This window comes from Centruroides vittatus, unplaced genomic scaffold, assembly GCF_030686945.1.
Source record: "Centruroides vittatus isolate TY-2023 unplaced genomic scaffold, ASM3068694v2 scaffold_1519, whole genome shotgun sequence".
In the NCBI taxonomy this organism is placed as follows: domain Eukaryota; kingdom Metazoa; phylum Arthropoda; class Arachnida; order Scorpiones; family Buthidae; genus Centruroides; species Centruroides vittatus.
Genome location: NW_027122682.1, coordinates 490,640 through 511,249, shown reverse-complemented (window position 1 = coordinate 511,249; position 20,610 = coordinate 490,640). Strand labels below are relative to the sequence as shown.

The 20,610-nt window shown below is 31.6% G+C and overlaps 1 protein-coding gene across 5 annotated transcripts in view; it reads left to right on the top strand.

The window, feature by feature from the left end:
* The window catches only part of LOC136987373 (retinoic acid receptor RXR-alpha-B-like), an 83,169-nt gene that overhangs the window by 4,522 nt on the left and 58,037 nt on the right, over positions 1-20,610 (top strand). Inside the window, exon 1 of one of the 5 annotated variants that reach the window (XM_067285109.1) lies at positions 3,894-4,519. The exons of 1 other annotated variant lie outside the window; for it this stretch is intronic. In XM_067285109.1, the coding sequence (XP_067141210.1) occupies positions 4,420-4,519 (100 nt within the window). In that variant the 5' untranslated portion in view covers positions 3,894-4,419. Of the gene's footprint in view, positions 1-3,893; positions 4,520-20,610 lie in introns of those variants that run through there. 3 more of the 5 variants (XM_067285108.1, XM_067285112.1, XM_067285111.1) reach the window with 3 other exon arrangements.

Sequence of the window (20,610 nt, the reverse complement as noted above, 5' to 3'; positions counted from 1 at the left end):
GTGCAAATTGGGCAAGGATACAAACGAGTATGAAGTTTTTCTTCATAAACCCGATTATTAAAGACAAACGAAGTGCCGAATTATCGGGCTATGATGTTTCTATTAAAGCAGTCGAGGTAGACAAATCAAGAATACTAGAGAACAAAAGAAGTACTACAATCTCGAAAATGAACTATAAATCTTTCAGGCTACTGGAGAAAAAAAAACAGGATATCCATCTTCTCTTAAATGCATTAAAGACGATTCCACCCGCATGGATTGAATCGGAAAGGGCACTCTCGATAGCAGGACTTTTCATTAGTTAAATAAGAACCAGATCCAGTGATCGGAGTATTGACCATCCTTGCTATTTAAAATCTTATAAAAATTTAACGTTAATTGGATGTTAATTTTCATCTTGGGTACCGGACACTTAAAGGCTTAGGAAGGTATATTGGTTACAGAACATTACTAAATTACTTTAAAACACGAAAAAGAATTAATTATGTCCCGGGATTCTGGGAAACAGTTTACTTTTATCCCGGAATCCCGGGACAAGCAAAAGACCGGGAAATGAGAAACCCTAGTACTACTGTACGTACAGTACATAATATGCTTTTCCTGTATACGCTGCATAACAGAAAAATTCACTATATAAATTCTGAGGCCACTACTATTATCAGTTTTTAACTTTTTTTTTTTTTTTATCAGATCTGTAGGTTTTTACTTTGTTATAAAATGGCAAATAAGTGTAGAGATAACCTTTTCACCCAGTAAAGTTTATTTACATATTCTAGCTTGGTTAATTATCTACTAAAAAATTATATGTATATATAACATGGAACATATTGTTTTTATTTATTTATTTATTTATTTATTTTACAAGTAAGGAAGTCTAAAAATAGTTTTTCCTCCGTGCACCTGTACTTGTTGGTCTTTGTAGGGAACGTAGTTGATTAATTATCGCTTGAATAAACTTCTACTTTCTAACTGTACTTGCTACTATTTTTTTATTATTTATTTATACATTTTTAATATGGTGATAAGTCGGTAATTGTCTTCAACGTGTCCACCCAATTCTTAGCTTGTTTTAAGAGCACGTGGGCGGTTTGTTTTCCAAGGACTTGCAGGTGTAACTGCCGTTCAAGGGCAGCTAGTTAAATACTTCCAGTCAGATTGCCCCTGCTGAAGGGAAAAGTTAAACTTTTCTTACTTTTTACAAAGAGCTCACATCATCTTATGTTCCATTCAAGGTTATCTTAATTGTTCTAGAATTTCCTACCATGTCATGTACAAAAAAAAATCTTACTACTAGAATTTTTTGACCCATTTTTATGTGCATTTATGTAAGAATTTTTCTGAAGGTTCCTTCGTTGCAAGTTTTTTTAAAACCGTTTTCTGATTTGTAAAGAAAATTAATTTGTGAATTATTGGCCGAGGCTATTCATATCCGCGATTCATAAATTGTTTCCTTTCTAAAATAAGATTACGATCATTGATAAGTTTAATTTTGTGTGTTACGAAACACGCCACGAATGCATTTTTCCATTCACTAGACACAATGGCATGTTTTAAGATTCGCATTTAAATATCCAGGGTAGCTGGAAAGTCGGTTAAGCATCGTAAAGATGTTCCTAATTTAGCAATTCTGATTCAAATACTGAAAAATTTGTTCAGTATGATTTGCCATCGCGTTGTGTTGAACATGTAAATTACAACGCTTTCGCAGATTTCTGAATTGCTTACAAAAAGATCGGTTAACTGACTGGGCTACTATGTACTGTACATAATTGTTTTTTCGTTATTTTATCAATTTGCGTTAATAAAATACATATATTTTGTTATGCTATTGTTCCATGTTTCACCTGTTTTCGTAATGCGAATCGAGCCACAAAGTGTTTGGAAGTTAAATTAACCAAACAAAAAATGTAGGGGAGAGCGGGGCTAAAAGTTCCCGGGGTAAGTTGTTCCGATTGAAATAGCTCCACAAGGAAAAAATATATATATAATTAGTAAATATGTCATGAAATCGAACGTTTCTGCGCACCGACGGCAGCTATCTTAATCAGGCCAGTGACGTCCGGTACATTGGAAAGAAGCCTGTACGTCGCTGATCCACATAAGTAAATATTTTCGTGTTTGATATTTTTGGTATATCTGGCGAATTTAAATAGTTAGCGATTAGTTGTTTGGTATTTTTATTCGAAAAATATATCGAGTATCTTGATATACTACGCTAAAACTGTATATGTCTCGTAACCTAATCTAGTAGCTGCTGTTTTGAACCCATGTGCTATCGGGGCTAGATGTTCCCTTCTTTCGGGGCATGTTGTGACCTTGAAACAACTTGCCCCAGTTCATCTGTACCGGTAATGCAGTAAAAATAATGTTTTTTCTCCTTTTGCAGTATGCGGACTTATATTCGAAAAACAACACGGGGTTCTGTATCTCAGGAGTTGATGCAAAGAGCTGCAGATGCAGTTATTAAAGATGGTAAAAATAAAAATAAAAACTGTTGCCAGAGAATTAGATATTTGTCATATGACGTTATATAGATTTGTAAAGAAGTTGAAATCTGGAGTAGAAAACGCTGCGATTGGCTACAAAAAAGTAAGATTGGTCTTTATTGAAGAACAGGAAAACAAGTTAGCAGAGTATTTGTTAAATGTAAGCTTTACTGACGAAAGACAAATCTTGGATCAGCCAGGGTCATCAGGAGTTGTAAATTTGCCTGCAACTTCTGGTGTTATACAAGAACTTGGAAAGGATGTTCCTTTCTCCCCTTTTCTTTAAGTAAAAGTTATAAATGTTGAAACGTAAAAATGTTTTCTTTATAATAAATTTAAGAAAAACAACTAATTATTGATAAGATATTATTGATTAGTCTTTAAATACATACTTAGTTAAATAAATTATTGTTTTTTTTACATATTACACCTTCCATAGATCTTGTAACAACTTGCCCCACCCTGTTAACAACTAGCCCCGAACCGGGGTAAGTTGTTCCTTTCCGACTTTAGGTATTGTATTATTAATTATAAAAAAAACTTACAAAAAATCAACCCCAAAAACTGTATTTATAGCAAAGTTAGACATATTACTAAATTTTAATCTCTTAATACTTATGCTAGAATTATGTTTCCTTAACAAAATATAAGGTTGATTAAAAAACGGAACTTGTAGCCCCGCTCTCCCCTACTCTAGACTCATTTATTTCGTGTTTCGGAATATATATACACACACAGCATTATTTTAACTTTGAAATTTCCTTTTGCTCTTGGTTAATTTTATTGCGTGAAGGGGTTCTATACTAAGGATAAATTACGTGAAAATTTCCTTCAGTGCTTGCTTAAAAAATTGTATATAATCCAATTCGGATTTCCTTTGAGTTATCAAGTGATTTTTTTAAAAAAACATTTTCCTGTTAAACATCTACGGCCATCCGTAGGGAGGCCACGAAAACAAGACTGATCCTGGAGGATGCATGATGAAAGAAAGCCCATAGTATGTCCTCCACTATGGAATTAAAATTTGTCAGGGGATTTGTAATTCTTAAGGGTAATATCGATAACATACGTAAACCTTCAAGATTTACTTACAGATATTGTTGTTACATTCGACTTTATCTACAGATAAATTTAATTAATTTTACTAATTATAATATAACACTAAACGAAGTATTAATATATACATAAAGACATAAAATAAAACTTTTTTAAGGTTCAAATTTTAAAAACCTGGAAACTTTTTGGTACTCCCGTGGTTTGTTTTTGCTTTATATTCCTAGTTTTTTTTTTAAATTTATATTTATTTAATGCACCTAAACTTGGTGATTATTTCCTTCCCTTCGATGAGGAGAGACTGGTTGCTCGAACGCTATCTCTCTCTACATGGAAATACGTCGTTTCAATCGGTTATTTGTTTTAATAATACGAATCGAATGTGAATTTCCTGTGTTTGTTTAACGTACCTGTGCATTTCTTTACTCGTATGTAATATACTAGTCATTCTACCTCTGATATACCACTACTGAACAGTTGTGTATGCGTGCGCCGGCCGCAGTGCCACGAAGGCCAATCCCATCTCCCATCACATACGTTGTATGTGTGTTCCCTACCGTTTTTCTATTCATGCTGGCATCCATCCAGACCTTGGCCTTGAGCGCTCTCGCCTGTCCCCATTTTCGGTTCTCGCCGTCATTCGTACATTCAGTTTTGTCATCGAAGCAAACGGACAGCAAGCACACTTCCATCGTCATCGTTTGCTGGGGGGGTTTCTTGTTATCGACCGCGTTGGTGCCATATATCACGTGTAGCACGTGTCCGTGGCATCGATTGTGTGTGTGTGTGTGTCTATGTGTGGATCTTAAAAATTAAAGATGTCGATAAATCGGTATCCATTTCTCGACCTTATTATGTCCATTTAGCGGACAAGAAAACCATGTACAAAAAGGAGAGACCCAAACTATCTGTCACTGCACTGTTATATGGGTCACAATCGCAAGTGTCTTCATCCTGGTTTCAATCTCCATGTGTACCAGGTAAGGTCACGCGTATTTTTCTTTTCATTTACCTTACAGTTTACATACTACTCTACTCATTAACGTGTACTTCGTGTTTCTTATGCGTAAAAAATGGGGGAGAGTTAGAATCGGGGTAAGCGTCGACGCACCAGACAATTACATTATTATTTTTTTTAAAATAATTTTTAATGGTTTATGCAACTTTTTATCATCTCCGTATTCTCGATATTCGATCAATTATCTCTTACATCCTCTCGAATCTCCCTTTCTCGTCCTGTAGCCAACAGTGTCATCAATCTCCACACATCCTCGGATATCGATTGGCAGAATATAGGTCAGTAGGTTTCTAATTTCTGCCGGATCCACGTACTTTATTCTCGTTTTATAAACAGAAAACTTGTCGTATTATTCGCCGCATATTATGTAAATCATTTGAGGAATAAATAAACGTTACCGGGAACAATTATCTCTGTAATTACTCCAACAGTTACTTAATGGCCTGTCACGTGCATAATTCTTTTTTTTTATACATACACCCTACAAGTATATTTTAAAATACATCTGTTTTCCGTTTGGTTTTTAAGTCATCGAGGTCAGTGTTAGATCGTCACGAACGGAATTAGATCGAAAGATCGAATGGCGCGAATCGATTTAACTTTCGAAAGTTAATGCCGATATTTATAGTCACGCAAAAATTGAAATTAGTGACGCGAAACCTATCGTAAATTTAAAATAAATAAATAAATGTAAATATATTTATGAATTTGTCCTGTTTTTTTTAAAAAAAATTCAAAAGTAATAAATAATACACGAAATTTTCAAATTATTTAAAACAAAGTTGAGCCTGCAACATTGAAACTATCGAAAAAAAAATATATATATTTTTAAAGTGATGCCAGTTAATTATAATTAATTTCGTCATTAATAAAAAAATTCGTATATTTTTTTTTATTCAAGAAATTATTATTAGGGTTCGTTTTTAAAAGCGAGCTTTTTAAAGGATTAAAAAAAAAAAGTAAAAAGAAAACGCTACGACCTTGAAGCATCATCGACCACTCCCTAGCGTTGTATCATCGATCATTTTTAGTGTTTCATTTCTGAACGTTCACCAATGTTTTAATTGGATATAGCGCACGCGTCGACGTCACTGCGACACATTCCCCTTTATGCGTCAGCCGCCATTGAGATCAGTGACCTGTCGTTCGATTGAAGAGTTTAGTCGTATAAATAGGATAATTCTTAGCGACTGCTGTCGCTTATGAGACGTCCTTGACCTTTAGGGAAAATCGCTGTTTTTGTTTTATCGCAATCAAACACAGACAAACGTGTTAATAACCCACAAGTGCGTTGCGAAAGAGAAAGTCACAACCTGTTTTGTTACTCGTTTGGCTTTCCTGGCATGTTTTAAATTACCCAACAACTTGTTCTTTTTACCCCTCTCTCTCTCTCCTTCTCCTTCTTTTTTTAAAAAAGATAATGAGAGTGTTTTTAAACGCGTAGGTTAACTTAATTTGCTATGTCGTCCCTCGTAAGTATTTATGTATGGCCTTGATCAGTTGTCGTGGTTACGGAGGTGATCGTGCTTTAATGACACTTGCTTATGTTCGTAAGCTTTTACAGGCTAATTTTTTGGAAGATTTCGCAATAGAATCCCGCCGAATTTGTGGACTTTTTTAAATTCAATTTACTTAACCGGTATCTTTTTAACCAAGCAAATCGAATAACTCGCTTGCGTGTGCGTAACTTCGCCGCTTTGAGTAACTCGCTGCAAAATTGGGCATTCAATCAATTAATTATTTCTGTAATCTTGCGATAGAATCCCGCCGGATTTGTGGTCTTTTTTAAATTGAATTTACTTGACTGGTATCTTTTAACGAAGCAAACTGTGTGTGCGTAACTTTGCTGCTTTGAGTAACTTGCTGGAAAATTGAGCGTTTAGTTATTAATTATTTTTGTAATCTTGCAATAGAATCCTATGAAATTGTGGCCTTTTTAATTGAATTTGCTTAACCGGTAACTGTCAATGAAGCAAATTGAATAACACACTTACACGTGCGTAACCTTGTTGCTTTTGGTAACTTGCTGGAAAATTGGGCGTTTAATTAATTAATTATTTTTGTAATTTTGCAATAAAATCTGGCAAAATTGTGGCCTTTTTAATTGAATTTATTTAATCGGTATTTATCAACGAAGCAAATTGAATAAGGCACTTGCGTGTGCGTAACCTTGTTGCTTTCGGTAACTTGCTGGAAAATTGGGCGTTCAATTAATTAATTAAATTTTTTTTGTAAGAAAAATTAATTAAATGCTGTTAAATAGGTGATTTATGAAGCGAATTGAATGAAATTACTTAAATATGTATTACCTGTATGGGCTGATTATTATATTTTGTTTTTAGTAATTTGCAGCAAGATTGAAAGTGGCATTTAATTGGTTTTCGTTCTAAATAAATTCAATTGAATGCTGCTATTAAATAAATGTTGAATGGTTTGATAGATGAAGTGAAATGAATGGTGTGCTTGTACATATATATAGAACTTATAAGGATTTATTTTAGTTTTTTGAGTAATTTGCCACAAAGTGGAGGAAAATTGCAGCATTTAATTAGCTTTTCTTTTTAATTAAATGCAGAAAAGTTTTGTAAATGAAGTAAACTGAACAGAATCAGCACTTTCCCCAAAGATAGATAAAGAAATTGTAAAAAGAAAAAAAGTTGATTGAAATCAATGAAAACATGTCATAAAAACAAACAACTATCAAGTACGTTTGGTCATATTGAATGGTTCATTGTTTAACTGTGGTACATTGAGTATTGTAGGTAATGACCTTGACAATTAGAAAGTCAAACAGAAGTATTGTTATATGTTACTTTTTAAATGCTATGCCTGGCTGATTTGCTGGAGTTAAAAATGCTTCTTTTTTTTCCCCGTAATGGTAATTTATAATAATGTTGATGTGTGTGGAGATATCAATAATTAATAATTGCCATTGTAATGTCATTTATTAATGAATCGTCCTTTATTGTTTGCTTCATTTTCTATGTAAAAATAGTCGTTTCATTAGTGATAAAAGTAATTGGGTGGTTCTTAACCAATTCACTAAACTGTGTAAAATTGATGCTGTTTTAATTTTTTTTTGTTACCATTCTGTTTGCTATTTTAAACATAGAGTAATTTGTCAAATTGCTTGTTAACGACTGTTTTCCCCTGTCTGTTTTTATAAGCTTTCATCTTTAATGTTGCAGGTTTAATTATTTAAATTGATTAAAACTTTAATAAGGCCTATTTATATGAGCAATTATTTATTTTGACATTGTCATAATGTCAGGCTGCAATTTTTGATTTATTTAATTTAAAATATATGCTCTCCACCTCAAATTGGTAGTGGCTTGCCTCCTCACGTCATACTTTTTCCTTTAACAATAGAGTCATGCTGGTCATTTACCTAACACCTTTCGGGGGAAAATTTTTAAATGTGACTTCTGGTTTGTGTCGGAAGTTCATATGTAAGTTAATTGAGGCATCCTGTCCCTCAGGTTTCCATATCTGGTCTCGTCTTTCATCTATCTAACTTTGTTCTAGAGATTAAGGAAAGACAGGCAGACGTACGAATGACAGTGGGAATTTATAGGTCTAAAGTTTTCCAAACTGTAGCCCATTACATTTAATGTTCCTGCAGTGCTTCTTCATAGAAAGTTAAGTAATTTAATATGAGATTTTAATATATTTTAAACAAATGTGTGTTGCTACTGTAACGGGATTATATAAAACAAATTCTTCTTTCTCATCAGTTTTTAAATGTTTTAATTCTAATAATTATATATATACGTTGATGATATGTTAAGAAAAACAAGCGTAAATAGTAAATTTATAAATTTTTCAGCTGGCAAACAAAGATAAGCTTATGGTACTTTTGGCCAGCAAAGCCTAAAGGTTAAGGTTAGTTTACATTGAACAAATATCAAAATCATATTATTTTTATTTGCTTAGTGAATTTGATCCATACAACCAAAAGCAAAAAGGCAATTGTGAATTTTAAGCAGCTAATCATTTGCAAGCAAGAGAAAAACATCTTGAAAAACAAAATAGCTGCTTCTGATATTCTGTTGTTAACCAAGTTTGTTTATTTATTGAGGAAAAAAAAGATACATCAGAAAGAAAACTATGCTGGGTGAGAGAAATATTAAAAAGTTGTGAATTACAACATCTACTCTATTGTGTGAGAAAGTTTCTGTATCCATCTTGAGAACAATAAGAACCACATGACAGCTAGCATGAATATGATTGGTGGTGAAATTTTTTCGCTAGCGAAAAAGCCTGACAGTTCGAAACTTCAAGTTTGCTGGAAACAATGTGATGTCCGATGTGTTATTCGCTTTCATCAGTGAATTGCACTCAATGCGAACTAAGCTTTAGAGTTGATGGTCAGTCTTATTTGTGTCGTGAATCACACTACATCATTGTACTCAATTTATTTCTTTTTTGTTATATACATGTATAACTAACATAATCGAGTGAAATAAACATACTTGGGTTTCCACTAGTGATGTAATGAATATTCGGTTACTACCCAGTATTCGGTCTATTCGGCCTATTTTTCGCTATTCGGCCAAATACCGAATACCTAAAAACAGGAGTAAGAAATAACAAAAACACAGTAAATTAATCATTTTGGTAACTTTTATTAATGCTGAACATTAAATTATCATTATTAAGGTTAGTAAGAAATAGCATCTAACTCTAGTATTAAATTATTTCATAATTAAATAATATTATAGCCTTTATCTAGCCTGATATCTTATGGCATTGATGGCGTGTAGGTTAGAATGTATCGGGCATTAGTGTTATTGTTTAGTTAATTATGTTATATTCGTATTTGCATATATTTTAGTATATATGCGTTTGGTTTGCGTGCCAATTTTTGTATGTGCGTTAATCAAGCCAAATAGTTTGGTTGAATATACTATTTGTTACATCACTAGTTTCCACATATTCAAATGTGACAAACATATTCAGCTAACAATAATTACTTTGAGGCTTGTCTGTACCAATAATAACAGATCAATAACATTTAAGTAGGGCAAGTAAATAAGACTGGTTGGTTTTAATTAGAAATTCTAGTTTTATTGATATTAACAGGACATGTTAAAAAAAAATGTATAACTTAAAGATTTATTAATTATAATTAATTAATTAATAATAACTTTTTGGTGGTTTTATTTTGATGCTATCTTTAACAGTCTTGACATTATTGAAATAAGAAATGCCAGCAACAACAGCTATATTAAACTTTAACATAATAAGTCTTGTCTGAAGCCTGTGGGGTTATACCCGATAACAGTTACTGACCTTACAATAAGCAAGTCTTATATATGTTATGTTAATGTTGTCACAATGTTTCTTCATATACAGTGGGTGATCAATTAACGAACAAATTGGATAATGAACACTTTCGCGAAAGATTTATGTTCAGACAACGAACACCTCACAGAACAAACACAAGAAGAAGCGACATAAAATAATTAATACCAATTGGTCTTCCCTTGTGTTCGGGCAACAATTCGTTTGTTAACCGATCACCCACTGTACTTTGGTGCATCTAGAAATAAAATGCTTCAGCTATGAAAATAATGTGAAGTAAATAATAGCGACATATTGTCTTATTTATCATCAAGGAGTTAGAGTATGTTTTACTATTAATTTTGAATATTTTTGGCTATTTAAGTGACTATTTTCAAATTCTTATATTAAATAAATCAGAGGTTTAGATGGCTGTATATTCCTCCTGGTAGATGTTTAAATAATTTTAAAAATTGTCAAAAAAATAATTTATTCAAAGCATTTTATTTTTAAATGTTATATTAACTTTGTTTTATTCATCAGTAGTGCATACTGATAAAACATCCAAAATTATATGTATTCTATATATACAGTAAGGTCTTGTTTTATGTAGAGATATCATGTTATCAGGTGTGTATAGAATGAAATTTCATGTACAGTGCATTCACACTCCACCCAAAATAGTTCCAGTTGATTGCCTAGACACTTATGCAACCATTTTCAATTAACAAAAAAATGTTAAAATGTGTGTGAAATATTTTACTTTATTTATACTGTAATGAATAATATTTTAGCCCGACATTAATGAATATGCAGCAAAATTTTCTTACGCAGTATTGAGTACACTAGATTTGCCAGTGTGGGCCAGACATCTTATTCTGCTTGTCCACAGACTTAACATTGTCAACTTTGACCTTGTATATCTCTGATTACAGATTGAAGTTTAAAATGCTGTTTGTTTAATAACTGGATTCTAATTGAATGCAAAAAATGATTTAAATTGGTTAAGCAGTTTCAGAGGAGCATCAAAGTCATGCTAAGAGAGCTTCACACTACTCTGCTCAACTACCAGAGAAAAATATATGAAAACTATGTTATTTGCCATTGTGAGTTAGTAGTTTTCCATGTTTTGAAATGTCAAAAGCTAAGAAGCATGGTTTGCTGACAAGAGTCTGATTCAATGGTGCTAGGAGTGAATTAATTTAATCATTTGCTATCTGTGAAACACAAATTTGCATGTATCAGTCCTGTGTAAAACAAGGCCCTATTCTATACATTCGCCCTAGGTGTTTTCAATACGTGATACATCTTAGAAATAAGTGTAAAGTACAGGATATAATTTAATTTCTATCTTAAAATGCTAACTTTTGAGATTAAAATGGCTGTGCACGAGTGTTCATCTAAATATAATAAATATGTTGTATTCACAAATTATCAAAGAAAGAAAGCAATCTCCAAAGAATATGATACACGATTAAACCATTGATACATTTTATTCATTCAAGATGGAAAGTGTTTACAAAACTAGAACTAATTAGATGAGATTTAAAAGATCATTGACTTAAGATAAAAATGTATTTAATGAAAGGGAAACAAAAAATAAAACAGCATTGGAAGCCTTTTGGGAAATAATATTAGGAAAAGAAGAAAAACTAAAAGCTACGTTACACTGATTGCTAAAATAATTACTGTTTCAGAAAATATTTAATAATTCAAGTTTTAAGTGACCGATTTATAATAGTGAGGTTGAGGCCGAAGTTTTAAATGCGAAAATGTGTACGCTGGACGTTCGGTGTCGCTTTCCCGTAAGCCTAGAAGTTTGACAGTGGCGTTTGGAAAGTCAGTGGAATCATTCTCGACATTCCAAATGCCATTGTCAAACTTCTAGGCTTACGGGAAAGCGGCACCGAATGTCTGACATACGCATTTTTGCATTTAAAACTTCGGCCTCAACCTCACTAATTATAGAATTGCATTAAATTTTTTAAAATTTTGATTCTTTATTTAATATTCATAACAATTATCATGAAAACAATTGCTTTTAAGAAATCGGACAAGAAAAATTGATAAATGTTTTTGGAAGTCCTTCGGTCCAGAACCGGATTTCCTTTTGGAAAAAAAAAGGAAGGCTCAATCATTATAGCATAAATGTTCTTGAATCATTATTCAAAATGTATAAAATTTAATTATTTTTTTTTAATATACTGCAGTAGAGTCTTGATTATTCAGGATAATGTAGAGTAAGGGTTCTCTGGATAATTCAATGTTTGGTAAATTATTAAATAAACTGGTTTTGGATACATCGTCGTGTACGCGGCATTCTGTTTTTCAGTTAGACTTACTTATTGAAGACAACGACTTTTAAATTACATAATACAAAACTTTTTAAATTTGATTTATAAATGTATTTATTAAAGCTAATTTATATCTATGATTAAAATTACAGTTAATGCAAATTTCAGTAGACATTAAACAATCTTGAGAAGTCACTAGAGTAAATTATTTGTAAAACTTCTAGAGCCCTTTTTGAATGTTGCGACTGGCCAAGATACATGAAAAGAATTGCTCTGTCACATTCTCTTGTCTTTGTTGACAAAGTACTCTTCCACAATTTGCCTTGGATAAATGGGTTAACTGGAATTCTATTGTAATATGGTAAATAGTTTATAGAAAAAAAAAATGATGTAAAATTACATGTAAAAATATGTATTTAAATCTAAAACATTAAATATAACACTGAATAATTTAATATAAATATTTTAAACAAGATAAATAGTTTTGATTACTAATAAGAAATTCACCTTTGAATTATATACAAGAGGACCCAAAGGTAAGTTAACTGAAATGTATTTTTAAGATTATTCAGGCACTCATTGAAAATAATTGAATCACAAATTACAACAATGCAACCATTCTTAACCACTCAGCAGTGAACGATGTATATATATATGTCAAGGGCGATCGTGTGGAAGTGGTGAGGGACGTATATATGTTAAATTCTTTTGGGGGTATTGCCAAAAACTACTGCAAAAAAAAAAATTCGCATAAAAAATGAATTATGTAACAATAAAAAAAGACTTTTCTTTACTAGACATAACTGTTTACAAATCTGGTTAATGTAACCCTTGGTGCCAAGATGGCGGCTTGTCTCTGATTCCTAACCTAACCTAACTTATTCTAATAATTTTGTTGGTAATAATTATGGTAATTTATTAGAATAGGTTAGGTTAGGTTAGAACGTGCGTCCCCACTTTCCTTGCTGGAATCAGATACGTGCCACCATCTTGGAACCATAGGTAACATTAACTGCATTTTTTTTAGCTATATTTCACGAACTTATATGAATTTTTATTTTATTGTTAAAATTATTAACACACACAATGTGAAAGCTATTTTATTTTTTTGATATAAGTGATATCTATTGTTCGATCAACAGCAGTTAGTCTATAGAATGAATCTGTCAAGAGTGTGACCTTATATCAAATAGCTAGTGCAACATTGAGATAGATATCTTGTATGATTTATCCTTTGATAGCAACCTCTTCAGTATCGACGATTACCGAACTGAAAGACTTTAATAAGTCACTTGAATGTGAAAGAAATAACTTATCTAAAACAGTGATAGATATCCGTATGTAAAGATTTGAAATATAAAAGTTATACAATTATTTAAGAGAAGTTTATTTCTTATTTTTGAGGCGTGAGTTTTAATACTAAAATTTAACAACTAAAAAGTTGGTTATACGTGTATATAAATATTAATATAAAATTATACATTGAAAGTATACATAATAATTTATAGTTTGAAAATAATAAGGTATTATTTAGTTAAATGTAAAAAATTGTGTTTCTATAGTTAAGTTTCAGCGTACAGATACTAAATAGTGAGAAATTGTATAAAATTAATGTTAGAACATTACAGTAGACTTTAAACAATTTCTTGCTGATGATTAGGTTAACAATAATGCAATTTGTTCTACATTCAGTTAAGTTTTTAAAAATTATCATATCTTGAAGATAATTTATTACTGTTTTGCTTCAATTCTAGGTTTTCCCAAATTTTAAGATTAGAGAAGAAATTTTAAAATACAGTGGGTGATCAGTTAATGAATATAATCCATTCCAAGACTTTGTTTGCAATCCAAATTGTTCGTTAACCGATTATTGATTTACTGTAGGTTTTTATGGCAATTTGATTAATTCGTTCTGGAGACCCCTAAAAATAAAAAAATATATATACTTTCATACTATGTTTATTTATATGTAATAATAAAAATACATATATACATAATCTTGCATTTTTATTACTCATGTTTTTTTCTGTTTGTGGGGGTTAAAGAATCTGTCTAATGTCGATTGCTTTTCTCTCTTCAGGATTTTTCGAAAGTAATTAATAGCATTGTAATTGTAGAGATCCCTAAGCCTATTACCTATTAACCTCAACCTGGTTTAAATGCCATTCTAAGACTGTTGTTCTGACATCCTCCCACTTCTTCAAAAGATCTTTAATAGCAGATGTCGGCATTAATCAGTCCTCTTTTCAGAAGAAAACGTATCTCGCCGAGTTTCTTGGCGTTCTGTTGTCAGATCAATTAGCTGCTTGAGTCTTCTTGATTATACTGTATCTTTCTTAGATAAGATTGAACTGCAGCCTACTGTAGACCTGTATAAGCTGTACTGCCCAGCAACGTCAACCATCTTCTGCCCACTCTATACTTTTGCTATTATACTTCACCTTTTGAAAATAAAAACCAATGCAAAACTTCATGAGTACCTGCCCGACAGTCTCACAAATACAATAAAAGAATTGTTTGTTAGAAAAATAAAAGGCTGGAATTACAAGGGACAGTTTCAAAGTTCAGAGGAATACTATCTGATCAGTATATACTGGGTTGAGAGTCGATGTCAACGTCTCCCGCACTCCAAAGAGTTTTGAATTGTTGCCCAAAGACAGGGGAAGACCAATCGGTATTAATTGTTTTATGTCTCTTCTTCTTGTGTTTGTTCTGTGTTGTGTTCGTTGTCCAAACATAAAATCTTTTGTGAAAGTGTTTGCTATCCAATTTGTTCATTAACCGATCACCCACTGTATAGTAGAACTCTGATTAGTGAAGCCATGATTAACCAAGGTTCTGCAAGGGAAGCAAATTTGTGAATATGTTACTTTTTTTGTAATTCATAAAAGTTTTACTATGAATGCACTGAGCAGATAGTTACTTTAGTACTTTTTATCTTGACTATACCAAGCAACTGACTTTTTTCTTTTTTAATTTTCACCTGTGAATACTAAGAGTGCTTTTCCTCCAAGCCTGTCAGTTTTGGCCAGATCCACAATGAGGTGATTGCTGAACATTGCAGCCAATATAAAGCAAAAAACTAAAGGATTTTTTAAAGAAAGTTTAAAACATTAAAATGCTTAACATTTATTGCAAAATGATTTGTCTCTATTACTTTGTTTCACGTTAAAGTTAAATAAAAACTGTTCTTATTAAAATGTAACTAATAGTTTCATTTTAATATTAATGGCTTAATACACATTACTCTAAAACTACTGTATGTATTACCTGTATAATAAATGATGTGAAAAACTGTTATTATAAGGTTTATATTATTACATTCACTAAGGTATGAAAAGAGATTTAAAAGTGACACGCACAAATCTTTCATACTTGTAATTTTTATTCCAAAATTTTCAGTTAAACAACATAGCATCAATCCATATTACTTCAGATAATCAGGACTTTGCTGTAATCAATTTTAAGTTTTGTTAAATAATGACAAATTATACTGAATAGAACTTCCTCAAAAAACTGGAACAGTATATATCAGGCATGGGCAAATGCGGCTCTTGCTGAAAGTGTTAATTTCTGTTTTTTATTATTATTTTTACAATTTTATTTTTATAAGTTTGTGAAAATATGTTTATTTTAAAAAAATTTCAATATTTGTTTTATATTATACAGTAGAGCATCGATTATCTGACCTCCGATTGACCGACTTATCGGTTAACCGACCATGTTCTAGTCGGCAAATTCAAATGTCCGCTAGTGATGTGGCGCTACAATATTTGGTCATGTCTTGGCTACTTTAATATTATTTTTGTTAAATTTTTGCATGTTTTAGCTGGCAGCACTGGCTCAACCATGGAAGGGAGGCTAGTATTTAAACCAGGCCTAATACACTATACTAATAATGTATTTTTTCATACTTTTTGGTTATCCGACTTTTCAGTTATCCGACCAACCCCAGTCCCCAATTAAGTCGGATAATCGATGCTCTACTGTATTTATATTATATAATAAAATCATGTGCCTTACCATATTATCCGCCACGACAATACAGAACTGCAACTCCCATGCATTTTGCAAAACCTACATTTCGGCTCCCACTGAACTCTTGCTTGCCCACCCCTGGTATATAGATTCGAACATACACCTAAGCACTAATTTCCCAGCAAATGACAAATTAGGAAAAAAGTTCTTTTATCCTTCAATTGCACTTAATGGTAAAGTATAAAACACACTGCAAAAACCTCTCTAGTGTCCTCCTTAATGCTTTAATTTTGTTACTGGATGCTAGTGAGGCTTTTGTAGTGTGTTTTATACTTTAAGTTAGAGCTGCCAAACACATAGATAAACAATACAAATGCCTATTTCCATTCTCTTCTGTATATACATTAAATTTTTATTTTAATGCTGTATAATCATGGGGACATTTAAAATGTAGGAGGAGTTTAAATTAAATACAGTAAACACGGAATGTATCTACCGTGTTATATGAATTCCGTGTTGTACAAATCATTTAAATACATGAGCCAATCACAGCCTGGCACGGGTGCAGTTTAGGTGCTACAGCTGTTTGAAAAGTTTTCTTCCATAAAATTAATCGATTCTAGACTAATTTGACTCAACGTTTCCAAAACACGTATAATCTTTTGGGAATAATCCATATAAACTATGCTATAAACAAAAAATTGTAGGATTATTTACTGACTGTGCACTGTTTGATGATGCCATTCCTTAAGCTTGTTTTTGTCGCGGAGTGGCTTGCCGAATGGTGGGCGCATCTTTCCTGATAAGTTATTTTCCTGCAAAAAATTCGCTGAAATTTGGAGACATCATTAATAAAAATATAATTTTTATGGTGGTTGAATAATAAATGTTTTTTAGTAGGTCCAGTGCTCATTTAAACTCAATGGTTTATACAATATCCACTATTGGTCCAGATTCGACCAATTCTGTCACGACACGAGTCGGCGATGACGTTTTACCGTGTTATATGAGTCTCTTTTAGCGTGTTATACGAATACAATCGCAATTTTTTCATCGTGTTGTACGAATCTGTGTTATGTGAACCCTTGTTATAGGGGGGGTCTACTTTACTTGTTACTAGCAAAGCTCATTTGAACTAATGTGACTGTTATATCTGTGATGCTCATGTGATTGCTTTTGATTGCAATTATAAGACTTCTCTATTTTGGGCAAGTAAAAATGGGTTAAAAAAAAAAAAGGAATTGAGTAATATGACACAAACCAAAATTACTAGTAATAAGAAAATGTGATTTGAGATAAGCACTTTCAAGCATTCTTGGATCTCTTCAGGGACATGAAATTATTTTTTAAAACAAACTATTGGAATAGGTACAGTACAATCTAAACATTTAAAAATATTAAATGTTACGTATTGTAAACAATTATAGTGTAATAAGGCTCGACATATTTTTGTTTTTAAAATAATTTTTTATCCCTGAAGATGAATTAGCTGAGCCAAAATAAGGCTCTAGTAAGGCTTGTCTTTAAGTATTTAAATTGTATATTTTCTTATCTGTAATATAATAATATAATTTGTATTCTGGATATATTTTAATGCATTAACATTTCTAATAGTCATTGCTAGATAAAAGTCAGAGTAATACTTATCAAGTTAATTTTTTACGAGCAAAGAAAGTTAAAATTATAATTGTTTAAGTAATTTGATATAATAATAATCGTAATTTCAACCATTTCGAAAATATTTTTCGGAAAAAAAGAGTATATTTTAAGAGACGTGTACGTTCTAACATACGCAAAATAGAAAGACAAAACATTAAAAATCCTTGACTTAAAATTTTCTATTTCCTGAATCTATTATTCTGAAAATACAATTAGCAAATGCCAACTCCTTTTTTTTTTAAATTAAAATTTGTTGAAATAATTAAAAAAATAGTTGTGCCGAAGTGCGTTAAATAATAATGAACCTCGTTCTATAAGAATTTTGTATTCGTAATCTCATATTCTGCTGAAATTACATATTTTAAATTTATATATTTTAGTAAGAATGAATAGTTATTGTTACTTAAGTTACTACATCTTTTATCGTTGTAAATAGAAGCGTTGTGTTTAAATTAGGAATATGCTAACCATTTTTTTTCTAGACTAATTTACAAACTGAATTTTCTATAATGGTTATTCCTTCTTTTAAATATTGTTAATTTTTAAAAATTATTTTAAAGATTTTCCCACATAGTATTATACTCTTTAGTTGCCGTTTTTCTTACTTTAGATACTTATTTATATTTTTATAATAATTTACTTTTAGAGAACATTATCAATTTATAATTAGCAAGAGAAAAGATATATTAGAACTGTTTTCTTGAACTGCCTTTGTCTGTCTTGCCTCTTATAAGACCATGCAGGAACCAACAGTTGTGATTTGGACAGTTTATTCTCATCCAACAACCTGGTCAAAAAAACAGACATCTCTTGCTAATCTTGTTTCTCTGTTTTATTTACCCTTTTGGTAAATAAAGATGGTAATGAAAAGATACTCTACATCATACATAGTGTTTTTAAATTTTTTTTTTTAATAATGGCACCTCCATCTTGGTATTTTTTCTTGTGGAGGTTCTACTTCTCCATCAATGTTGAATTAGTCACTGGCGGATTTATATTTTTGGTACTCAAAACATTGAACTGTTGTGGGGCCCTTCATCCTAGTTTTGGGGAGTGTAGCCTAAAGGCTAAACTAAAGAACTATTAAGGCATGCACCAACAAAGGATTTGAGGACCCAGTTGTAAACTGTAGGTTATGAATACATTAGGGACAACTTCAAGTGCATATTTCTGGGTGCTGAGACATTTTTGAGGCTTTAGGAAGTGGATATTAGAACATATTCTAAGGTCAAGATTGAGAAATCCATTTAAGATACATAAAAGCTGGTTGTGTGTGCCAGATAATTACTAGGAATAGGTTATATTTTGCAATGAAATGAATTTTTTAGTTTATAACAATGATGAAAGGGCTTTGATATAGCATGAAGACAATTCACATTCAAATCTCATCCTGATGAAGAAAAGATTTGAAAAAATGGGCCATATATCTGAGTCTATTTGATATGTACAGTATGCAATAAGCAAAAAAATTTTTTTAAACAATGTAATAAGTTATTTCTTCACTTTGACATTACATGAACACTAGTCTTCGGCTATTGCAATGTTTTTCAATTAGACTGTCAGATTCCTCCAGTTCACGTCAGTTCTGAGTTGGCTGTTAGTTGCCTGTTAATAAAACGGTTGCATCTATTATCAGGATAGACATGCTGCATAGTTGAGGCATTCCACAGATAGGTTCCAATGCTGCTTGAGCTTGACTGAATGCCTCAAAGGCAGTTGTGGGGGGCACTGAACCAGGACGGTCTTGCCCAGTCCTGGTTCAGTGCCACAACTACTTCAGACCCCAGCCAGACATTGTTCCATCAACTAGAGGTTGCATTAAAAAATTTAAAATAAACTTCTAAACAAAGAATACAATCTCACATTAACAAAAATGTATTAAATTTTGCAACTGTTATAATTAAATCACACATCTATGTTAAGTAATGATAGCTGTTAAAAATATACACAAACTTTCTGTTCAAACCAATTTAACCTTTACTTATTAACCATGGCATTCAAGAAACAATTAAGCCTAAGAAGGTCATAATATGAAGATTGAAGCGAAAAACAAATTTATCACAAAGCATGAAAGTGGTTCATGTGTGACAGATGTAGTGACTTTAATATGTCGAAGTCAACAATATGTGATCAGATTATGCAATTTTCATTTTATTATACAGTATTTAGTTATTTAATTTATTCTTAGGGCATTTAATTGTGTTATTTATACCTTAAATTATGTGTATTTGCTATTTTAAATTTATCACAATGGGGATTGTTTAGGACGTAGGAATGGATTAATTCACTTTCCATTATTTCTAATAAGAAAAAATTGATTTGAACTTCGAATGGCCTGCTATAATGAACTAAATTCAAAGTTTGAGTAACTAATGTATATAGTTAATTATTAAATTAGTATGAGACTAAATGTAACTCGATAAATCTAGTAATTAGGCATTCGGTTTAATGCAATCTTTTTTATTTTAATTGAATTTGTAAATAATTTGTAATCAGAATAATTTTATAATAATTAAAAATCGATTAAAAAGAATAATTTAAAAATATTAAATAATAATTGATAAAAGAGACGAGATAAATGGGAGTATAGAGAAACCTCCGAATAATCAATATAAGCAAATTATCTGTTTCTTTGTGACTCCACCCAGAGTTGGATTTAAGAGGGTTGGTTAGGTAGGACACAGCTGCATCCCTCTTCTGAGGGTTTTTCTTGAGTAACACTTGGTACCTCAGATAGTAAAAAATTTTGCAAGTCATACTATTTCCAGTCTCCTCTCTCTAAAGCAGCGATTCTCAACCTTCTTAGCTCTGTGACCCCCCAAATAGTAAATATAAATAA